This window comes from Prionailurus bengalensis, chromosome E4, assembly GCF_016509475.1.
Source record: "Prionailurus bengalensis isolate Pbe53 chromosome E4, Fcat_Pben_1.1_paternal_pri, whole genome shotgun sequence".
In the NCBI taxonomy this organism is placed as follows: Eukaryota; Metazoa; Chordata; class Mammalia; order Carnivora; family Felidae; genus Prionailurus; species Prionailurus bengalensis.
The window spans coordinates 3212247-3231305 of record NC_057360.1 but is presented as its reverse complement, the minus strand read 5'-3'; the positions used below and the strand labels follow the sequence as shown (position 1 = coordinate 3231305).

At 41.1% G+C, this 19059-nt stretch overlaps 2 protein-coding genes across 11 annotated transcripts in view; both read right to left on the bottom strand.

Annotated features, from left to right (window-relative positions):
• The window catches only part of LOC122476438 (kinesin-like protein KIF28P), an 80279-nt gene extending 66748 nt beyond the window's left edge, over positions 1 to 13531 (bottom strand). The window contains exons 1-3 of the mRNA XM_043569086.1: positions 13488 to 13531; positions 13241 to 13364; positions 10300 to 10494 (exon numbers count right to left, since the gene is read on the bottom strand). Coding sequence (XP_043425021.1) covers positions 10300 to 10494; positions 13241 to 13364; positions 13488 to 13531 — 363 coding nt within the window. The remainder of the gene's footprint in view (positions 1 to 10299; positions 10495 to 13240; positions 13365 to 13487) is intronic.
• Positions 13019 to 19059, bottom strand: part of AHCTF1 (AT-hook containing transcription factor 1) — an 80287-nt gene continuing 74246 nt past the window's right edge. For 9 of the 10 annotated variants that reach the window (XM_043568461.1, XM_043568462.1, XM_043568469.1 and 6 more), the window contains 3 exons: positions 17342 to 17475; positions 15577 to 15659; positions 13019 to 14767 (listed from right to left, as the gene is read on the bottom strand). In XM_043568461.1, the coding sequence (XP_043424396.1) occupies positions 14578 to 14767; positions 15577 to 15659; positions 17342 to 17475 (407 nt within the window). In that variant the 3' untranslated portion in view covers positions 13019 to 14577. Of the gene's footprint in view, positions 14768 to 15576; positions 15660 to 17341; positions 17476 to 19059 lie in introns of those variants that run through there. The other variant, XR_006295400.1, reaches the window with a different exon arrangement.

The following is a 19059-nucleotide window of genomic DNA, read 5'->3' as shown; positions in this document are numbered from 1 at the left end:
AGCATAGGTTTATTTCTGGGCTGTCTATTCTGTGCCATTGATCTTTGTGTATTTTTCATTTGAGGAGGATGGATATTAACTCTTCTTTAAATGTTTGGTAGAGTTTACCTAGATAGCCATTAGGTTGTGCACTTTTGTTCGTTGGGAATTCTTTGATTACTAATTCAATTTTGTTACTAGTGATCAGTCTGTGTAGATTTTTTATTTCTTTCTTGGTTCAGTCCTGGTTGGTTGTATGTTTCTTGAGATTTATTCGTTTCTTATAGGTCATCCGATTTGTTAACCTATAATTCTTCTGCTAGTCTCTTACAATCCTTTGTAATTCCATAATGTTTGTTGTAACTTCTCTTTCATTTCTGATTTTATGCATTTGAATTCTCTCTCTTTTTTTCTTGTTGAGTCTGGCTAAAGATCTATCAATTTTTTTATCTTTTCAAAGAAGCAGCTCTTAGTTTCAAAGATATTTTCTATTTTATAAGGATCTATTTCATTTATTTTTGCTCTGATCTTTATTATTTTCTCCCTTCTACTAAATTTGGCTTTTGTTTTTTTCTATTTATAATTCCTTTAGGAGTAAGGTTAGGTTGTTGAAGATTTTTCTTGTCTCTTGAGGCAGGCCTCTATCACTATTACAATAATAAACTTCCCTCTTTTTAAAAAAAATTTTAAATGTTTTATTTTTTGAGAGAGAGACAGACAGAGTATGAGCAGGGGAGGGGCAGAGAGAGAAAAGAGATACAGAATCCAGAGCAGGATCCAAGTACTCAGCTATCAGCACAGAGCCTGATGTGGGGCTTGAACCCATGAGCATGAGATCATGACCTGAACCAAAGTCAGACGCTCAACCCACTGTGCCACCCAGGTGCCCCTAAGTTTTTTTTTTTAATGTTTATTTATTTGAGAGAGTGCGCGCGCACACACACACACACACACACACACACACACACACACACGGGGGAGGGGTATAGAGGGAGACACAGAATCTGAAACAGGCTCCAGACTCCTAGATGTAGCACAGAGCCCGATACGGGACTCGAGCCCACAAACCATGAGATCATGACCTAAGCTGAAGTCAGATGCTCAACTGACTGAGCCACCCAGGTGCCCCTAAATTCCTCTTAGAACTGCTTTTGCTGCATCCCAAAGATTTTGAACCATTATGTTTCCATTTTGATTTCTTACCATGTATTTTTTAATTGCCTCTTTGCTGTCCTTTGTTTTGACCCATTGGTTGTTTAGTGTCCACATGTTGGTGTTTTCTCCAGTTTTATTCTTGTAATTGATTTCTAGTTTCATACCCTTGTGGTGAGAAAAGATGCTTGATGTGATTTCAAACTCCTTAAGTTTATTGATGTTTGTTTTGTGGCCTAACATGCACTCTACCCTGGGGAAGGTTCCATGTACACCCGAAAAGAATTTGTATTCTGCTGTTCTTGGATGGGATGTTCTGTATGTATCTGTGAGATTCATCTGATCCCATGTGTCATTCAAAGCCACTGTTTCGTTGTTGATTTCTGTCTGGATGACCTATCCACTGACATAAGTGGGGTGTTAAAGTCCCCTCCTATTATTGTATTACTGTCAATTTCTTCCTTTATGTCTGTTAATATTGTCTTTATATATTTAGGTGCTCCTATGTTGGGTGCAGACAGATTTACAACTGTTATAGCCTCTTGTTGGATTGTTTGTTTTATCATTATAGAATGACTTTCTTTGTCTCTGAGAGTATTTGTTTTAAAGTCTATTTTGTCTGATATAAATATTGTTACTTTGACTTTTTTTCCCCCACTTCCATTTGCATGGCATATTTTTTCCATCTTTTTGTTTTCAGTCTCTGTGTCCTTGGGCCTAAAGTGGAGTCTCTTGTAGGCAATATATACATGGGTCTTGTTTTTTCACCCAGTCATCCTATGTCTTTTGATTGGAACATTTAGTCCTTTTACATTTAAAGTAATTATTTTTTTTAATGCTTATTTATTTTGAGAGAGAGAATGAGTACACAAGTGGGGGAGGAACAGAGGGAGAGGGAGAGACAGAATCCCAAGCAGTTTCCACAGTCACTGCGGAGCCTGACACAGGGCTTGAACTCACGAACTAACTCACGAACTATGAGATCATGACCTGAGCCAAAAATCAAGCGCGGGTGGGTGAGGGGCAGAGAGAGAGGGAGACACAGAATCAGAAGCAGGCTCCAGGCTCTGAGCTGTCAGCACAGAGCCCAATGCGGGGCCCGGACTCACAAACCGTGAGATCAAGACCTGAGCCGAAGTCAGTCGCTCAACCGACTGAGCCACCCAGACGCCCCAGCCACTTTTGTTTTTTAACTTTTATACGGGCCTTACAAGTAATTGATCTACTACCTTTATTATACATTTGCTTTTACCAGTGAAAATTTTCCTTTCATAATTTTCTTACTTCTATATATGGCCTTTTCTTTTCCACTTAAAGAAGTCTTCTTAACATTTCTTATAAGGCTGGTTAAGTGCTGATGAACTTTTTAAATTTTTAATTTTTGCCTGGAAAACTATCTCTTCTTCAGTTCTAAATGATAATCTTCCCACGTAGAGTATTCTTGGTTGTAGGGTTTTTTTTTTTCTTTCTGCACTTTCCTTTCTGACACTCACTTCTGTCCTGCCAAGTTTCTGCTGAAAAATCAGCTGATAGGCTTATGGGGGTTTCCCTTGTATATAACCATTTGCTTTTCTCTTGCTGTTCTTTAGATTCTTTATCATTAAATTTTGACATTTTAATTATTAAGTGTCTTGGTGTGGACTTCCTTGGGTTCATCTTTGTTATGTGGAAGTATGTTCCATCTATCCCTAATTTCTTGAGGGATTTTATTAAGAATGGATGCTGTATTTTATCAAATGCTTTCTCTGCATCTGTTGAGAGGATCGTATAGTTCTTATCCTTTCCTTTATTAATGTAGTGTATCATGTTGATTAACTTGCAAATATTGAGCCAACCTGCAGCCCAGGAATAAATCCCTCTTGATTATGGTGAATAATTATTTTAATGTACTGTTGGATTCAATTTGCTGGTATCTTGTTGGGAATTTTGACATTTATGTTCATCAGGGATATTGGTTTCTAATTTTCCTTTTTAGTGGGGTCTTTGGTTTTGGAATCAAGGTAATGCTGGCCTCATAAAATGAGTTTGGAAGTTTTCCTTCCATTTCTATTTTTTGGAACAGTTTCAGAAGAATAGGTATTAACTTTCCTTTAAATGTCTGGTAGAAATGGAAGCCATCTGGCCCTGGGCTTTTGTTTGTTGGGATATTTTTGATTACAGTTTCAATTTCTTTGCTGGTTATGGGTCTGTTCAAATTTTCTATTTCTTCCTGTTTCAGTTTGGTAGTTTATCTGTTTCTAGTAATTTATCCATCTCTTCCAGATTGCCCAATTTGTTGGCATATAATTTTTCATAATATTCTCTTATAATTGTTTGTATTTCTGAGGTGTTCTGATCTCTCCCTTTTCATTTGTAATTTTATTTATTTGGGTTCTTTCTTTTTTCTTTTTGATAGTCTTACTAGAGGTTTATCAATCTTATTAATTCTTTTAAAGAACCAGCTCTTAGTTTTGTAGATCTGTTCTACTACTGGATGTTTTTTGTTTCTATGTTATTTACTCCTGCTCTAGTCTTTATTATTTCCCTTCTTCTCCTGGCTTCGGGCTTTATTTTCTGTTCCTTTTCTAGCTCCCTTAGGTGTAAGGTTAGGTTGTGTATTTGAGATCGTTCTTGCTTCTTGAGGTGGACCTGTATTGCAGTATACTTCCCTCTTAGGAATGCCTTTGCTGTATCCCAAAGGTAATGGACTGTCATGTTTTCATTTTCATTTTCTTTCATGTATTTTTTTATTTCTTCTTTTAATTTTCTGGCAAACCCATTCATTTTTTAGTAGTACGTTCTCTTTTTTTTAATGTTTGTTTGTTTATTTATTCATTCATTCATTTAGAGAGTGTGGGGGGGGGCATAGAATAAGAAAGAGAGCAAATCCTGAGCAGGCTCCACACTGTCAGCACAGAGCGTGACATTGGGTTCAATCTCATGAATGGTGAGATCATGACCTGAACCGAAATCAAGAGTCAGATGCTTAAGTAACTGAGCCACCCAGGTGCCCCAATTTAGTAGGATGTTCTTTAACCTTCATGTATTTGTGTTCTTTCCAAGTTTTTTTCTTGTGGTTGACTTCAAGTTTTATGGTGTTTTGGTCTGAAAATATGCATGGTATGATCTCAGTCTTTTTGTCCTTGTTGAGGGTTGGTTTGTGACCCAGTATGTCATCTGTTCTGGAGAATGTTCTGTGTACACTCGAAAAGAATGTATATTCTGCTGCTTTAGGTTGGAATGTTCTGAATATATCTGTTAAGTCCATCTGGTACAGTGTGTCATTCAAAGCCATTGTTTCCTTGTTGATTTTCTGCTCAGATGATCTGCCCATTGTTGTAAGTGGGATGTTAAAGTCCCCTACTATTATTGTATTATTATCAATGAGTTTCTTTATGTTTGTTAGTAATTGATTTATATATTTGGGGGTACAAATATGCCCACGTTGGGGGTGTAAATATTTACAATTGTAAGATCTTCTTGTTGGATAGACCCCTTTATTGTGACATAGGGCCTTTCTTTATTTCTTGTTACTGTCTTTTTAAAAAAAATCTAGTTTGGCTTTCTTTTGGCATCCATTAGCATGATAGATGGTTCTCCATCCCCTCACTTTCAGTTTGCTAATGTCTTTGGGTCTAAAATGAGTCTCCTGTAGGCAGCACATAGATGGGTCTTGACACCCTATGTCTTTTGACTGGAGCATTTTGTCCGTTTACATTCAGGGTGATTATTGAAAGATATGAGTTTAGTGCCATTGTGTTACCTATAAAGCTGGTGTTTCTAGTGATGTTCTCTATTTATTTCTAGTCTTTGTTGTTTTCGGCCTTTCCCTCCCCCCCAACTCAGAGAGTCCCCCTTAATATTTCTTGCAGGGCTGGTTTAGTGGTTTTGAACTCCATTAGTTTTTGTTTGGCTGAGAGACTGTTTACCTCTCCTTTTATTTTGAGTGACAGTCTTGCTGGATAATGTATTTTTGACTGCCTATTTTTCCCTTTCAGCACATTGGATATATCCTGCCATTCCCTTCTGGCCTGCCAAGTTTCTGTGGACAGATCTGCTGCGAACCTGATCTGTCTTCCTTTGTAGGTTAAGGACTTTTTTCCCCCTTGATGCTTTCGGGATTCTTTCCTTGTCTGTGTATTTTTTAAAATTGACTATGATATGCCTTGGTGTTGGCTGGCTTTTGTAGAATTTAATGGGAGTTATCTGTGCTTTGTGGATTTTGATGTCTTTGTCCTTCCTCAGGTTAGGGAAGTTTTCAGCTATGATTTACTCACATAAACCTTCTGCCCCTTTTTCTCTCTCTTCATCTTCTTGGACTCCTATGATTCAAATGTTATTCTGTTTTAATAAGTCACTGAGTTCCCATTATGATCCATTACCTTTGTTTCCCGCTTCTTTTTAGCTTCATTATTTTCCATAATTTTATCTTCTGTATCACTAATTTGTTCCTCTGCTTCATCCATCCTCGCTGTTATGGTATCCATTTGGGTTTGCATCTTGGTTATAGCGTTTTTAATTTCAGCCTGACAAGATTTTAGGTCTTTTATCTCTGCTCTAAAGGATTCTGTAATGTCTTCTATGCTTTTTCTCAAGCCCATCTAGAATCCTTATAATTGTTCTTCTAAATTCTAGTTCAGACATGTTACTTATATCTGTATTGATTAAATTGCTGGCTTTCATTTTGGAGGGAAAAAAGAAAAAGAAAAAAATAATAAAATAAAATTTAAATTAAAAATTTTTTAAAAATAATAAAGGAAGATAGGTCCTAGGTGTGTTTTGGGCTGCATGGTAAGAGAAACTTGATAGAAAAAAGAAAACAAAGATAAAAAAATTTTTTGGAAAAATTTGCTTTCTGTATCCAAGAAAAAAAAAAACCAGAAGTAAAAACAAAATAATCTCACAGGAAGCTAGATCCTGTTTCCTCTAGAGTTGAAGCTTTGCAGCAGTCTACAGTCAGTAGACTTAGGGTGTGGAAGGGGTTTGTGCTGGTCTTCTGTGCAGTTGGTTGAGGGGCTGCTGCTCTGATTCTCAGGTCAACTTGCCCTAGTGGAGATGTTTGGAGGGCGCAGTGGGTAGGGCTAGGTGAAATGGCTCCATTCTCCATTTGGTGGCACTGTTTAGCTCACTGGGGTGGATCTGTGTGAGTGAGCTAGGGGTGAAAATGGCTTTACTCTGGTATCTAGTCTCCAGACTGGGAAGTTCACACCCTTGTAGACACGCACGATCCATCACTCCACCTGTGTCTCCCACTTCCATCAGCTCCCTGCTTTCCCCTTCTCTGTGTCCTAGCTGTCCACCTACCAGATGGTGCCTCCCTCCAGAGTTTTATCTCAGGCATGGCTATATTTCAAAACCCCACACTTCAGAGACCCCCCCCTCTGCTTGGGCCCATGCTGATCCTCTGGGGTGGGTCTTGCCATACCGTGGTGCGTGCGTGCCACCTTGTCCCAGGAAATAGTCGCGTGACCGCACAGTGGCAGTGGCTCAGAGTTTATGGTAAGGTGCCAGGTTTGCTGCTCTTAGCTGGAGTCTTTGTATACTGGTGAATGGGGCAGCTTGATTGTGCCCACCTGGTCTTGCCTATGGAGAGGCCCTATGGCCTCTACCAAATGCACACCAAGCAGTGGAACTGCTTCTCCCTGGGTGACCCAGGGGATCATCAGATGATGCTGCCCACTCCCCTGTCTCTGCCCGGCTACCTCTCTGGAGTACTGCCAAGCACTGACCTCTGAAACTTCAGACTCTGTGTTCCACTATTTATAGAAAGCTGGTGGTATAGAAACCCTCTCCTTTTTCCCCACCAATGGTTTTGGGGGAGTTTTCTTAGGGAATTCCCTGTGCCTGTTTTCATTCATTCTTTTTTTTTTTTCTTCACTCTTAGCTCAGCTCTCTGTGATCAGGGATCCTTACCCCTGCAGCACCCACCGGCTCTTTTCTCCCACAAATCAACTCTCCACAGTTCCTACGTTTTTTTTTTTTGTTGTTTGTAGACTTTTGTACTTTTTGTTTGTACCTTTTTTGTTTGTTTGCACCTTTTTTGTTTGTACTTTTTTTCTGTTTGTAGATGTGCAACCTTGTTCTCTAAGACTTCTGATCGATTTCTTGGGTGTTTAGAACGATTTGATATTTATCTAGCTGATCGGGGGAGGAAGCAAGTTTAGGGTCACCCTAATCCTCCGCCATCTTTACCCTCTCTTCAGGGAAGTTTGATTTCCAGGAAGTTCTCTCCTATTTTAAGTTTACTGAGAGTTTTAATTCTGATTGGGTGTTGAATTTTGTCAAATGCTTTTTCTGCATCTGACCCTATATTCCCCCCCCCCCCCCCCCGCCGTATTGTGTTCTTAAGATGAGTTACCTTGCTATTCAAATGTTTAGCCAGTCTTAAATTACCAGGAAAAGTCCCACTTGATTTTATATATAGATACACCCTTTGTACCTTTTGCACCATATATATATATATATATATATATATATATATATATATATATATATATATTTGCACCATATATATATATTTGCACCATATATAAATATATATATATATTTATATATATAGTTTTTTAAATCTTTTGTTGGATTCTATTCACTGAAATTTTGTGAATTTTTGTGTCTGTCTTCATGACAGACATTGCAGTGTTTTTGTAATCTTTGGCTGTTTTTGGTGTAATATTGTCTTCAAAAAATGAATGTTCCATCTTCTGTCAGCTCTAAGATCTTTTTTAAAGATTTCTCATTATTTCTTCCTTTGGTAGAATTCACAGGAAAGGCATCTTGGCCTAGAATTTTCTTTGTTAGAAGGTTTTAACCATAAATTCAATTTCTTGAGGGCTATTTGAATTATCTGTTTTTGTGTGACCTTTGGTGGCTTGTATCATTTCATCTAACTTGTTGAATGTATTAGCAATACGTTTTTCACAGTAGTCCCATTTTTTTAAATGTCTGTAAGATTTGTTGTGATGACTCTCTTTCATTTCTCATCTTGGTACTGTTATGTTTTTTTCTTAACCAATTGGGGTAGAGGTTCAATTTTATTCATCTTTAAAAAAAAATTTTTTTTTAACATTTATTTATTTTTGAGACAGAGCATGAACGGGGGAGGGGCAGAGAGAGAGGAAGACACAGAATCTGAAACAGGCTCCAGGCTCTGAGCTATCAGCACAGAGCCTGACACGGGGCTTGAACTCACGAACCGCGAGATCATGACCTGAGCCGAAGTCGGACGCTTAACCGACTGAGCCACCCAGGCGCCCCTTATTCATCTTTTGAAAGAATTAGCTTTGACAAAGTTCATAGACGTTTCCTATTATTTTAATGTTTTGCATTAATTACTGTTTTTATCCTTATTTCTTCCTCTGCTTGCTTTGTGTTTAATTTGCTCTTCTTTTTCTAAATTCTTAGGTGGAAGACTCAAGATTGTGCTTCTCTAATAACTTAATGCTATAAAATTTTTCTAAGCCCTGTGGTAGCTGTGTTCCACAAACTTTGATAAATTTTTTAATTTTTATTCAGTTTTTTAAAATGTTTATTTTTGAGAAAGACACAGAGTGCGAGTGGGGAGGGGCAGAGAGAGGGGGGGACACAGAATCCAAAGTGAGCTCCAGGTTCTGAGCTGTCAGCACAGAGCCCCGTTGCGGGGCTTGAACTCACAAATGGTAAGATCAGACCTGAGCCAAAGTCGGACACTCAACCGATGGTGCCACCCAGGCACCCCTTAAATTTTTATTCAAAGTATTTACTAATTTGTGGTTTATTCCTTGATCTATGAATTATTTAATTTTTTTTTAAGTGTTTGTTTTTGAGGGAGAGCATGTGAGCAGGGAAGGGCGGAGAGAGAGACAGAGAATCCCAAGTAGGCTCCATGCTGTCAGCACAGAACCCGATGTGGGGCTCAAATTCATGGACTGTGAGATGATGACCTGAGCCTAAAATCAATAGTGGGACGCTTAACCAACTGAGCCACCCAGGCACCCCATAATGGAATGTCTTCTTAATGAATTATCATTATAGAATGTTTCTTGTTCGAAGTCTACTTTATGTGATATAGTAGTTTTCTCTGTAGTTTCCTTTTCATAGTGTTTACATGGTCGTATCTATTTTTAAGTTGGGTTTCGACAGACAGATGTAGTTGGATCTGGTTTTTCCTGTCAAATCTGATCATCTTTTAGTTGGCATGTTTATTTACATTTGGTGTAATAACTAATATGGCTGGCATTAAGTCTACCATCTTGCTATTTGTATTCTACTTATCCCATCTCCTTTTAACTTTTCCCCACTTTTCCTGCCTTGTTTTGAATGCTTCATGATCCCATTTCCCCACAACTGACTGATTAGTTGTAATTCTGTTTGATTTTTTTATTGATTTTTACTGATTTATCTGGGATGGTTGTTCTCAAAGTGCATTCGAGGGGCCATGAGGCCCTTTCAGTGAGTTTGTGAAGTCAGAGCTACTTGATAGAGGCTATTTTTAGGAGTGGTTTAATAAATCTGCAAGCTTTCAGCTGTCTTTGAAAGACAACTAGGCAGACAAGAATGGAGAGAAAAGTTTTGGGGGAAATACACAGAGTCTCAGTGACCTGTGGGGGCAAGGGCGATCGAAATCACAGAAGGAATAGGGTGGGCGGCGGGGGGCAAAAGAGATTTGAAAAAATGAGAGTTGAAAGTGTTCCAAATTTGATGGCAACTATACACACCCAGATCCAAGAAACTTAATGAGCTTTGTCCAGACTGAAATGACCACCTCTCCATTGTACCCCATCATAACCCATATTCCTATCACAGAACCTGTAACATTTTTTAATGCACCGTAAGTCTCCCCATACCAAGTTGTGGGCAACTTTATTATGGAATAATGCAAAGCACACGATAAACACTTGATAAAACAAGTGTTCTTAAATGCTGAGTGCATCACATATTTTGCTTATTTTATCTCAGGCAAAATATAACTGATGCTTCTTTTTCAAAATATGCCAATATGTTGGGCAATCAATTGATTTGAGTGCCTAAAAATTATTTAGACAATAGCTGCACTTTTGGACCCCATGTTTAGCATGAAAAAGGAATTAAAATCAACTCTTAGATGGAAGTATATATCGTACCATGCTTGTATTACAAAATTGTACTGTCCTATTAACATTTTATTTAAAAACAAACAAACTTCCTTTGAAGTTGGGTTTTAAAGCAATTTACCTGGCTTGCAAATGTACTGCTAGGATCAGTTGAAATAAACACACCATCTTTATCCTTTTGAAATCCATCGTGAGACCAATAGGCCAGGTCAAAAGTAAACGTCTTCCTATGTTCTGGATTCTTAGGGTCTTGTATGGTTGTGGTGGTTCTGGAATGCATGGAAATCACACATTTGCTCCCAGAATTCTTCTCTCTCTACAGTCAAATTACAAATTCAGTCAGTCTTTGTAGTATTTCTTTGTCTTCCAAGCTGTTTTGCAAGTCTTTATACACACCTTGTAAAAAATTAAGGCAGGAACTTACCATCGATTCATTTTGTTCTCCGTGTGTGTGTTTTAACATTGGTGAAGTGTTTCGTTATAAATGCCATTTGAACTTGTGTATTTAAATAAGTGCCAGTTCACAATCCTAAATTTGAGAAAGGGGTTCTTCTCGGTGTTATTCTTAGCAGCCGTTATGACAAACAGTGACTCTTTTTCACTCAGAATTTTTGAGTCTTAATAATTTTCTGAGAGTAGCCTAACACCCAACTATACTAATGGCGATAACGATAGCAACAGAGAGCTTCTTCCCTGTTTCACGTGCCAGTGAGACTGGTGAAAATCATTAAAGAAAAAATGAAAATGGAAAAACAACCAATTTCAAGACTCTGGTAATGGTCCTAAGGGCAAACAGGCAATGACAAAACATCTATTCAAGGGAATTGTATCAAAATTGTTAAGGTGGAGTCTGGTGTGTGAAGCGAGACCATGCCTTCTTCCCCCTGCCTGCTGAGCCGGGTGGAGACTCCGCTCCAGACTGCTGGAGCCCCGACCACAAGGCTCCCTCTCCCCCCAGATTCCAGTCGCAGGGCCTTCTTCCCAGCAGGAGCATGATATCAGCATTTCATGCCCTGCCCCCATCTGCCTGTTGCGGAGGCTAAGTGCGGGGAGGGTCTTGGTGAGAGGTGGGATGCCTTCTTGCACCCAGTGCCCACGCATGCAGGGAGGCTCCGCTTTGTTATGTCATGCTGAGAATACAAGGGTGCTGGCTGTCCTTGCCCCGGCCCGAGGGGGTGATCCCATGCCAGGGGGGGATCAGCTGAGGATCTCAGACTGCTGTCCCACATTCCTCACGTGCTGGGGCTTCCAAAACGGAAGCTGCTTGTTCCCACCTCCAGACCCAGAGCCCAGCGTTAGACACGCTGCCTAGGGGGATAGCAACTCCTCTCTTCTCAAAGGTGGCTTGATTTCCTCTCTTACAGAAGTGGGCCCTAATGGCACACTCAGAACAGAAGAGGGTGTGATGAAAGGCGATCGGGAGGAGGTCTGTTTTGATAACGGTTAAATTATAGGCCTTCTAGTTTGCAGAGGTGGTGGGGGTGCAGGGGGTGCTGGGAAGTAAGACAGCTGGGATGAACCCACCTGGAGTCATGAAAAATATGCCACTGATATCAGAAACGGTTCCTTTTAAAGGAATCGGAGAATCCAAAGTCACGAATATTTACTATGTGTTTTTTTGTACTTCTAGCTCTTATATTTGGGTCTTTGGTCCATTTTGTGTTAATTTTCCTACATGGTGTGAGGTAAGGGTCCAAGTTTTTTTTTTTTTTTTTTTCTTAAATGTTTAGAGAGAGACAGAGCGTGAACAGGGAAGGAGCAGAGAGATAGGGAGACAGAATCCTAAGCAGGCTCCAGGCTCGGAGCTGTCAGCACAGAGCCTGACGCGGGGCTTGAACTCACAAACCGCAAGATCATGACCTAAGCTGAAGTCGGATGCTCAACTGACTGAGCCACCCAGGCACCCCCAAGTTCATTTTTTGCATGTAGCTACCAAGTTTTTCCAGGACCGCTTGGCAGCCTTGTTGAAAATCCGTTGGCCGTGAAGACCTGGGAAGATTTGTTTCTACACATTAACCCGCAGGTCTGTCATCGTGCCAGTATCACACTGCCTCGGTCCCTGCTGTCTCTCTCCCTAAAGCCGTCTAATTACATATCTGCCTGGCTGCTAGAATATTTTCTGTGACACAGATGAATGCTAAGAGACGGGAAACAATGGACACAAACTGAAAACGTGCAGGACAGTACTGAACACTGATGGACAAGAGAGGAAAAGCATCGGGTTGTACAAGGTCCGAGCAGGAAAACAAGACCTCCTGGAAGGTCTCCATCACGTTCGTCGTCTGCCGCTGCGGACCAGTTATTACCGTCCAGTACGCCCTTTGCATGTTTGCTCCCTCTAGCATACCCTTGTCCAAATCTTGTTCTTTGGGTCATCCTGAATGCTTCTATCTCCAGGAGTTTTCACTAGACCCAATCTGTCTCTGGGGGCCCACACTGCTTGCCTTACCATGGCGATACATACTACTACCATTTACTCACACAGGACTGCACGCTTTAGTGGTGTTTGATCCAGAGCAGCCAAAAGTGTGAACGGGCCAACTGTTCAGAATTCTCTTAAAACCTAACTACTGCACTGATAATCAGCATGCAGGGTCCCAGAACAAGTATAATCTGTATCTTAGTGTTGTAGCAACACAGTTGAATGACCAGCGGTAGTAAGTCACATAAATACGTGTATGCGTAAATGCACTTAAAATCTACAGAATTCATCCCGAACCGGCAGCTTATTTGCTTATGATCTGCTATTACTGAGGAGAGGAGAAGTACATTTACTAGAAACAACACATATACATTGACCAAACCGCACTGGTTTAAAAAATTATTAACTTGACAGTACGTACGTTTCTCTCATCAGTTTTTTTATTGAGCTACTTGTGCAAAGGAGTGAAATTACGTGTTTACTAAATTATGTTCAGATCTTTAAATTACTCATTTAACAAGTTCATTTAAATATTCCATAAATGACAAGCAGCTTACACATTTGATCACGATCGTTAAAAAGTTAATAAAATGAGTCATAGTCAAAATTTCAACGAGGCGATGTAACATTCATCACTGACCTGACTGAAAGGCCGCACGCGCACCGCGACTGTCACACTGTCCATACGTGGCATCGTCACCATTTTCCCGTCACTCGTGTTATTTATTTGGTAGAAAAATAAGGTAGAAAGTGCGCTGCTTATGCTTCACACTAAAACATTAAAAGCTTAGCCAACAAAAGCAGTTTGTTTCTAGACAATCAATTATTCATGGTCCATTCGTGACACACTATCAATGACCTGTTATAAATTATTTTGCAACACTTACTTATTGATGAGTTCTACAGCCCACATCAAGTATCTCCGCTTCATTGCACAGTCATACTGCGGAGGACGGGGTCCTGTTCTTTTCCCTTTTCCCTTCCCCGCTTCTACTCACACTCTTGGCCCATCCTCGATAGTCTGTGCCTGAGGTCCTATGAAAATGTGTCAGTTTTAAAACCTGAATGTCAAGGGATTTCTGTAATTTGATAGCAAGCTCCTTCACAGCAAGAGTATTCTAAAAAAATTTGTTCAGTCTTGTCATGCCGTCGACAGCAGGCACACATACAAGGTGTGCCGAACAGCCACGAAACGGACTTGTTTCACATTCCCCCTTCTCAAACCTTTCCAAGAAGTTGCTAGTGAGCAGTGAACCGGTCAATCTAACCTGGATAATTAGTCTCTGAATAATGAAGAGACCGTAAGGACAAATAGCCTTTACGCTTGCTGAACAAGGAATGCCAACGTTATATTTAACCTATGCATTACTTGGAAAATCACTCATTTGAGGTAGAATATACAAAATGTGTTAGACTACAAAACGCGGCAAAATTACATGCCCATAATTTGATTTCAACATAGTAATAACAAGCAAAAAAAAAAAAAAATACATTTTTTGATTAGAAATCTCATAGAAGCAAAGTGCATAAATTATAAAATAGCAACTTTGAAAAAGAATCAACAGTTATTCAGTCATCCTCGTTTTAAGACTGGCCTAACACCATTAACTGCAGAGAAAGAAATGGGGCCAGTGCCTACTAGCATTAGAAAGTCATGATTAAAACAGAAATCCCCTGTCAAAAATCTAACAGACACAAACTACTGTGAAGTATACACTTTATTTAACATTCCAATAATAAGCCATATTTACATACTGTATAAATGTATGAAGTCTTAATATAAAATAGAAAAAACTGCCTGGACTAAAAGAATCACACTCCTTACGGAGTTACTTTGCTTATTGAAGAGCTTCTGTCTACAAAAATTTACAGTAATTTATACAAATCATTTTCTTCCAAATTAGATGATTTTTAATAATCCACACAATTTTGATGACTCTACAAATTGGTGTACATTAAAAACTTGAAAAAAAAAAATTACAGCATTTTTCTCCGTAAAACTTGCTTTGGAAAGGAAGACAGTTTCTTCTTGCTCCTTCCCAGACCTCTCGTCGGTACCGTAGTAGCTTTTCTAGGCTTGTTCTTTACATCGTCAACCGGGCTTCCCAAAGGAGAAATCAGCCTGATCTTCACTGGAGGAGGGGACCAGGGGTCGTCTTCTTTGTTTCTGAAAACCAAAAACAATTCAAGTAAGAATAAACACACTGTAATATAAAACAGAATCCACTTTCCCACTGTATTCGCAAAAAAGCCTCAAGGAGCGGGTACCCTTTCCTGGTGCTCTGATTTTATAAGAGAAGCGAAGAAGCTTTATGTCATGAAGGTAACTGGAGGCAGAATAAAGGCCCACGTGACCTGGATGGGCTGAGAGCCCGGCAGGCCCGTGAACGGGAGAGAAACGGCAACCCTCAAACCGCACAGTTCACGATTCTGTGCACACTTCCATAATATGCAAGTGCCCCACATATGTCACAAAGCCAACTGATGTATAAATGGTGTTATTACCTACAGTCGAAAGACACATTAAGTCGGTTTTTAAGATGAAATGGATTACTTTATGCTTTTATGAAATTCAACCATGCCTAAGCACAAATAAACCTGGAGGAACTTCCCCACGAATGAAGTTTTACTGCCAAGTTTGTAATTATTTTTACTAACTGTTACCTACCTTTACTAAGGAGAGGATGACACATCCCGCCGCCGAGCCCCCACCCCCGCTGCCAGAACAGAAGGACCCAGTGGGCCCCGCCCCGCCCCCACAGCCCAGCTTTGAAGGCTGAATGGGCTCTCACCGCCCCGTGGAGACCCGCCTCGTCCTCCCGCGGTGAAATCCAGCGATCACCAGGAGCCGGCACGCACAGATTCTCCTAAGAATTACCCTTTTCTGAAGAGCTTGATTTCTCTAAGACAAGACTCTTCTCAAATCTAATTCACAAAACAAAATGGATAAAAATTTCCGCACAAAAAAGGTCAGACCTGCTTGCTTGTCTGGTCTTTGCAGTCCTGGTGGTTTTCACTTTTTGCTTTCTCACAGTTTCTGTTGATTGAGCGTTATCTTTCTATGGGTTACAAGTTTGGAGAGAGAAATCTTCAGTAATTACATATCCGCAACGTAAACTGAATTCTATCCTGAGTCAAGGAATACCGCCAAACGGTGCTAATGAATTCAGACGCAACAAGTCCCAGATGGACTTTTTTTTTTTTTTTAACGTGTGTTTATTTTTGAGAGAAAGCGAGGAAGGGGCACAGAGGGAAACAGAGGATCCGAAGCAGGCTCCAGACTCTGCACCGACAGCACAGAGCCCGACGCGGGGCTCCAACCCACAGACTGTGAGATCACGACCTGGGCTGAAGTTGGCCACTTAACCAACGTGAGCCACCCAGGGCCCCCCCCCCCCCCCCGAGTTTCAGTAGGAACTCTGGTCATTCAGGGGCACTCTTCATCCCCATCCATACGTTCACTGTGTCTCCAAGGCACACGTTTCCTTGTCTGCTGCCCTCTGTCCAAATCCAAGCTCTCCTCACCTCATGAAGGAACAGGCCACCAGGGACTACTTTTCCTCCCCAGAATTCATTTCATCCTTCCTTCAATATGCACGTGGCTGGGCAGCAGTATATAAGGAGCCCCCGCCCCCTGCACGGCCACATTCTGGGTCTCTGCAGTCCACAGTCTTCCCTTCCAGGAAGGCCTGCTTCCTTCACCTTCTATCTAGAGGGCTACTTGGGTATAAATCGGCTTCTTATCAGGCTATGAAATAATTACGTGTGGTTTAGCCTCTTTAAACTGAGCTCCTGAAAGACAAGGCATTTGCCCAAGTGATTTCCATGGGCGTCTCTGCCCTCGCATAGTAACTGGTCACAGCAGGTAATTCAAGAAACGCTTTTGAATTAATGTTGCTAACTAGTTCAATCCATGAGCTGTTTTCATTTTAGGGTTATGCGCAGTCAGGTGATTGCACAACTCTGAAACACTGTCCCTCCAAGTGTGGTCTATGGGTGACACCCCGGGAGTTCATTCAGGGACCTCTATTTTAGATAAACACATCCAGAGAATTCTGATGAGATGCTAAAAGTTAAAAACCTCTTCCCCAATAGGTAATCTAAACCCCAGCTGCCAGTAATACACCATCAGCGACATGTCACAGACGTGTCAGAGGGAGGGTGCCCCAAAGTGCAGAGAAGGCAATTTAGGGCTTTCCGTATGTCTGTTCTTGTAAATATTTTTAAAGTTTATTTTTATTTATTGAGAGAGAGAGCAAGGGAGGGGCAGAGAGAGTGGGAGACAGAATCCCAAGTAGGCTCTGTGCTGTCGGTACAGAGCTGGATGCAGGTTTGAACTCACGAACTGTGAAATCATGACCTGAGCCAAAGTCAAGAGTCGCTTAACTGACGGAGCCACCCAGGTGCCCCAAATGTCTGCTCTTTTAAAAGAGGTTTATTTAGGAAACGTTGCTTAAAAAAGTAAAGAGCACTTTTTTTTTTTTTTTTTTTGAAGAGAGAGTGAGTTGGGGAGAGGGGCAGAGGGAGAGACCGGAAGAGACAGAGACAGAGAGACAGAAAGAATGAATCTTAAGCAGGCTCCATGCTCAGCACGGAGCCCGATGCAGGGCCCGATCCCACGACCCTGGGATCATGCCCTGAGCCGAAATCAAGAGTCGGATGCTCCACCCACTGAACCCCCCCCAGGCACCCCAAGAGCATGTTTAAACAAGCATACAAAGGAATAAAACGCACTTCTTACCAGTTCATCTCCAAGTCTGGATGTATTGGATGTGTTTTTCTGCCTGGTCCGTAAAGTAGGCGGTGAGAAGACAAACTGAGAAGATAAATCTGAAACTAGTTCTTGCAATTGTGCTGGAGCCTCTATTTTTTTAGCTGAAGAAAGGTAGGAAAGAACAAACGCACACTGTAATCCAGGTCTATGTATATGTATCTCCAGATCTATTTTTTCTAAAAGCTTGGAACAGAGGATGCACGCTGGAAAGACATGAACATTTCCAAGCCTGGAAACACTAACGGGGACACGGTGGCCACTTGAGGAGAGACAAACGCAGGGGAAAATCTCAACACCATTTGGGTAAATCCGGCGTGTAGAACATTTAATGCCCCAGACTAAATAGTGCTACGACATAAAAATTAAAGAATCAAACCCAGAACTATTTTTCTAGGAGTGTTAACCGTCACTGCTCCTCATACATTCTGGGGAAGGAAAACATCAATCTTCTATATAACCTGAGCTAGTTTGCTTCATAATCCCTACTATTCCAAAGATGACGTTTTTATTTATAAAAGTAATTTTATCTTCAAAGAGACTCAAAACTTTTTTCTTTCCAGATCATTCTGAACTAGTGGTTCTGGCCAAAGGAACAACAGAAAAGTTCATGTCATAAAGGGAAAATGGAAGCAGTGAAGGTAACTAGTACAGGAAAAAACAGGCTGATTGATTGGAAGATATTCCATAGATAAAATGGTTTAATTAAGAACTGGCCCAGAACATATAACTAAAAACATCATAGACGCTCTCTCAGATTTACATTCACCATCGGGTCTCCGTATCAAAGGCAATTAGCAAAGTCACGATGGACGTGGCAGGTGCAGCCAAACCAGTCTGCCACAGGTTAGATTCCAGCTTCTGGATCCTCTACTTGTGGGGCCAAAGGCAAATCAAATAAAACTCTCTCTGCCTCAGTGTCTATAAAATGGGATCACTGTATCGGGACCTACGGAGTCGCCGTGAAGATTACAGGGTCACAAGAGCGTGGGGCGCCCAGCAAGTGCTTTGTGGAGGTCTGCACTGGTCACGGAGTCATGACTTTCAGAATTTACAAATCATAAAATAAGATTCTCAAAGTCTGGTTCAACGTTACTTCACCGACAGGGACAATCAAAACTTCTGTAAGACGTCAAATTCTGCTTTTTAAAGCCTAGGATTCTTAAAAAGAAAACAGAGGTGAGGTCAGAACCAAAAGTCCTCTCTGCTGCCTGCTGATAACGGGCAGAAATGGCAACGGCTGGGGTTGCTGGTGGTGACCTTCCCTTTCTGACGTTAAAAAGAAACGTATCTATATTCTTTCTAGGAAATGAAAACATTCGGTTCTCTGCAGCAGCTCTGCCTTTTCAAAGACCAGCTCACGCTCTTCACCTCCGGTTCCCCCTGCACTGCAGAGGGCGATCAGGAACTAGAAACCTACACTGCCACGTGCCAAAGAATCCGGCCTCCACCACGCCTTCCACGCGCTTGTATCAGCCAGACAAGACTTTGTTCTACCTGTCGGCATGTGAATTCCTCACCCATCTCTCTCCAGCGCTACTTAAGGCTTGAGGAGTTCCAAAGTCCTGGCTTCAGGGCCAGGAACGTACTGGTAAGCAGCTTTAACAACTCTGAGCAGCCAGCAGGAGTTGGCTCCACGGACACTTATCCTGGGGGGGTAGGGGGTGGGGGGAAGCTCTGTGTCCCTG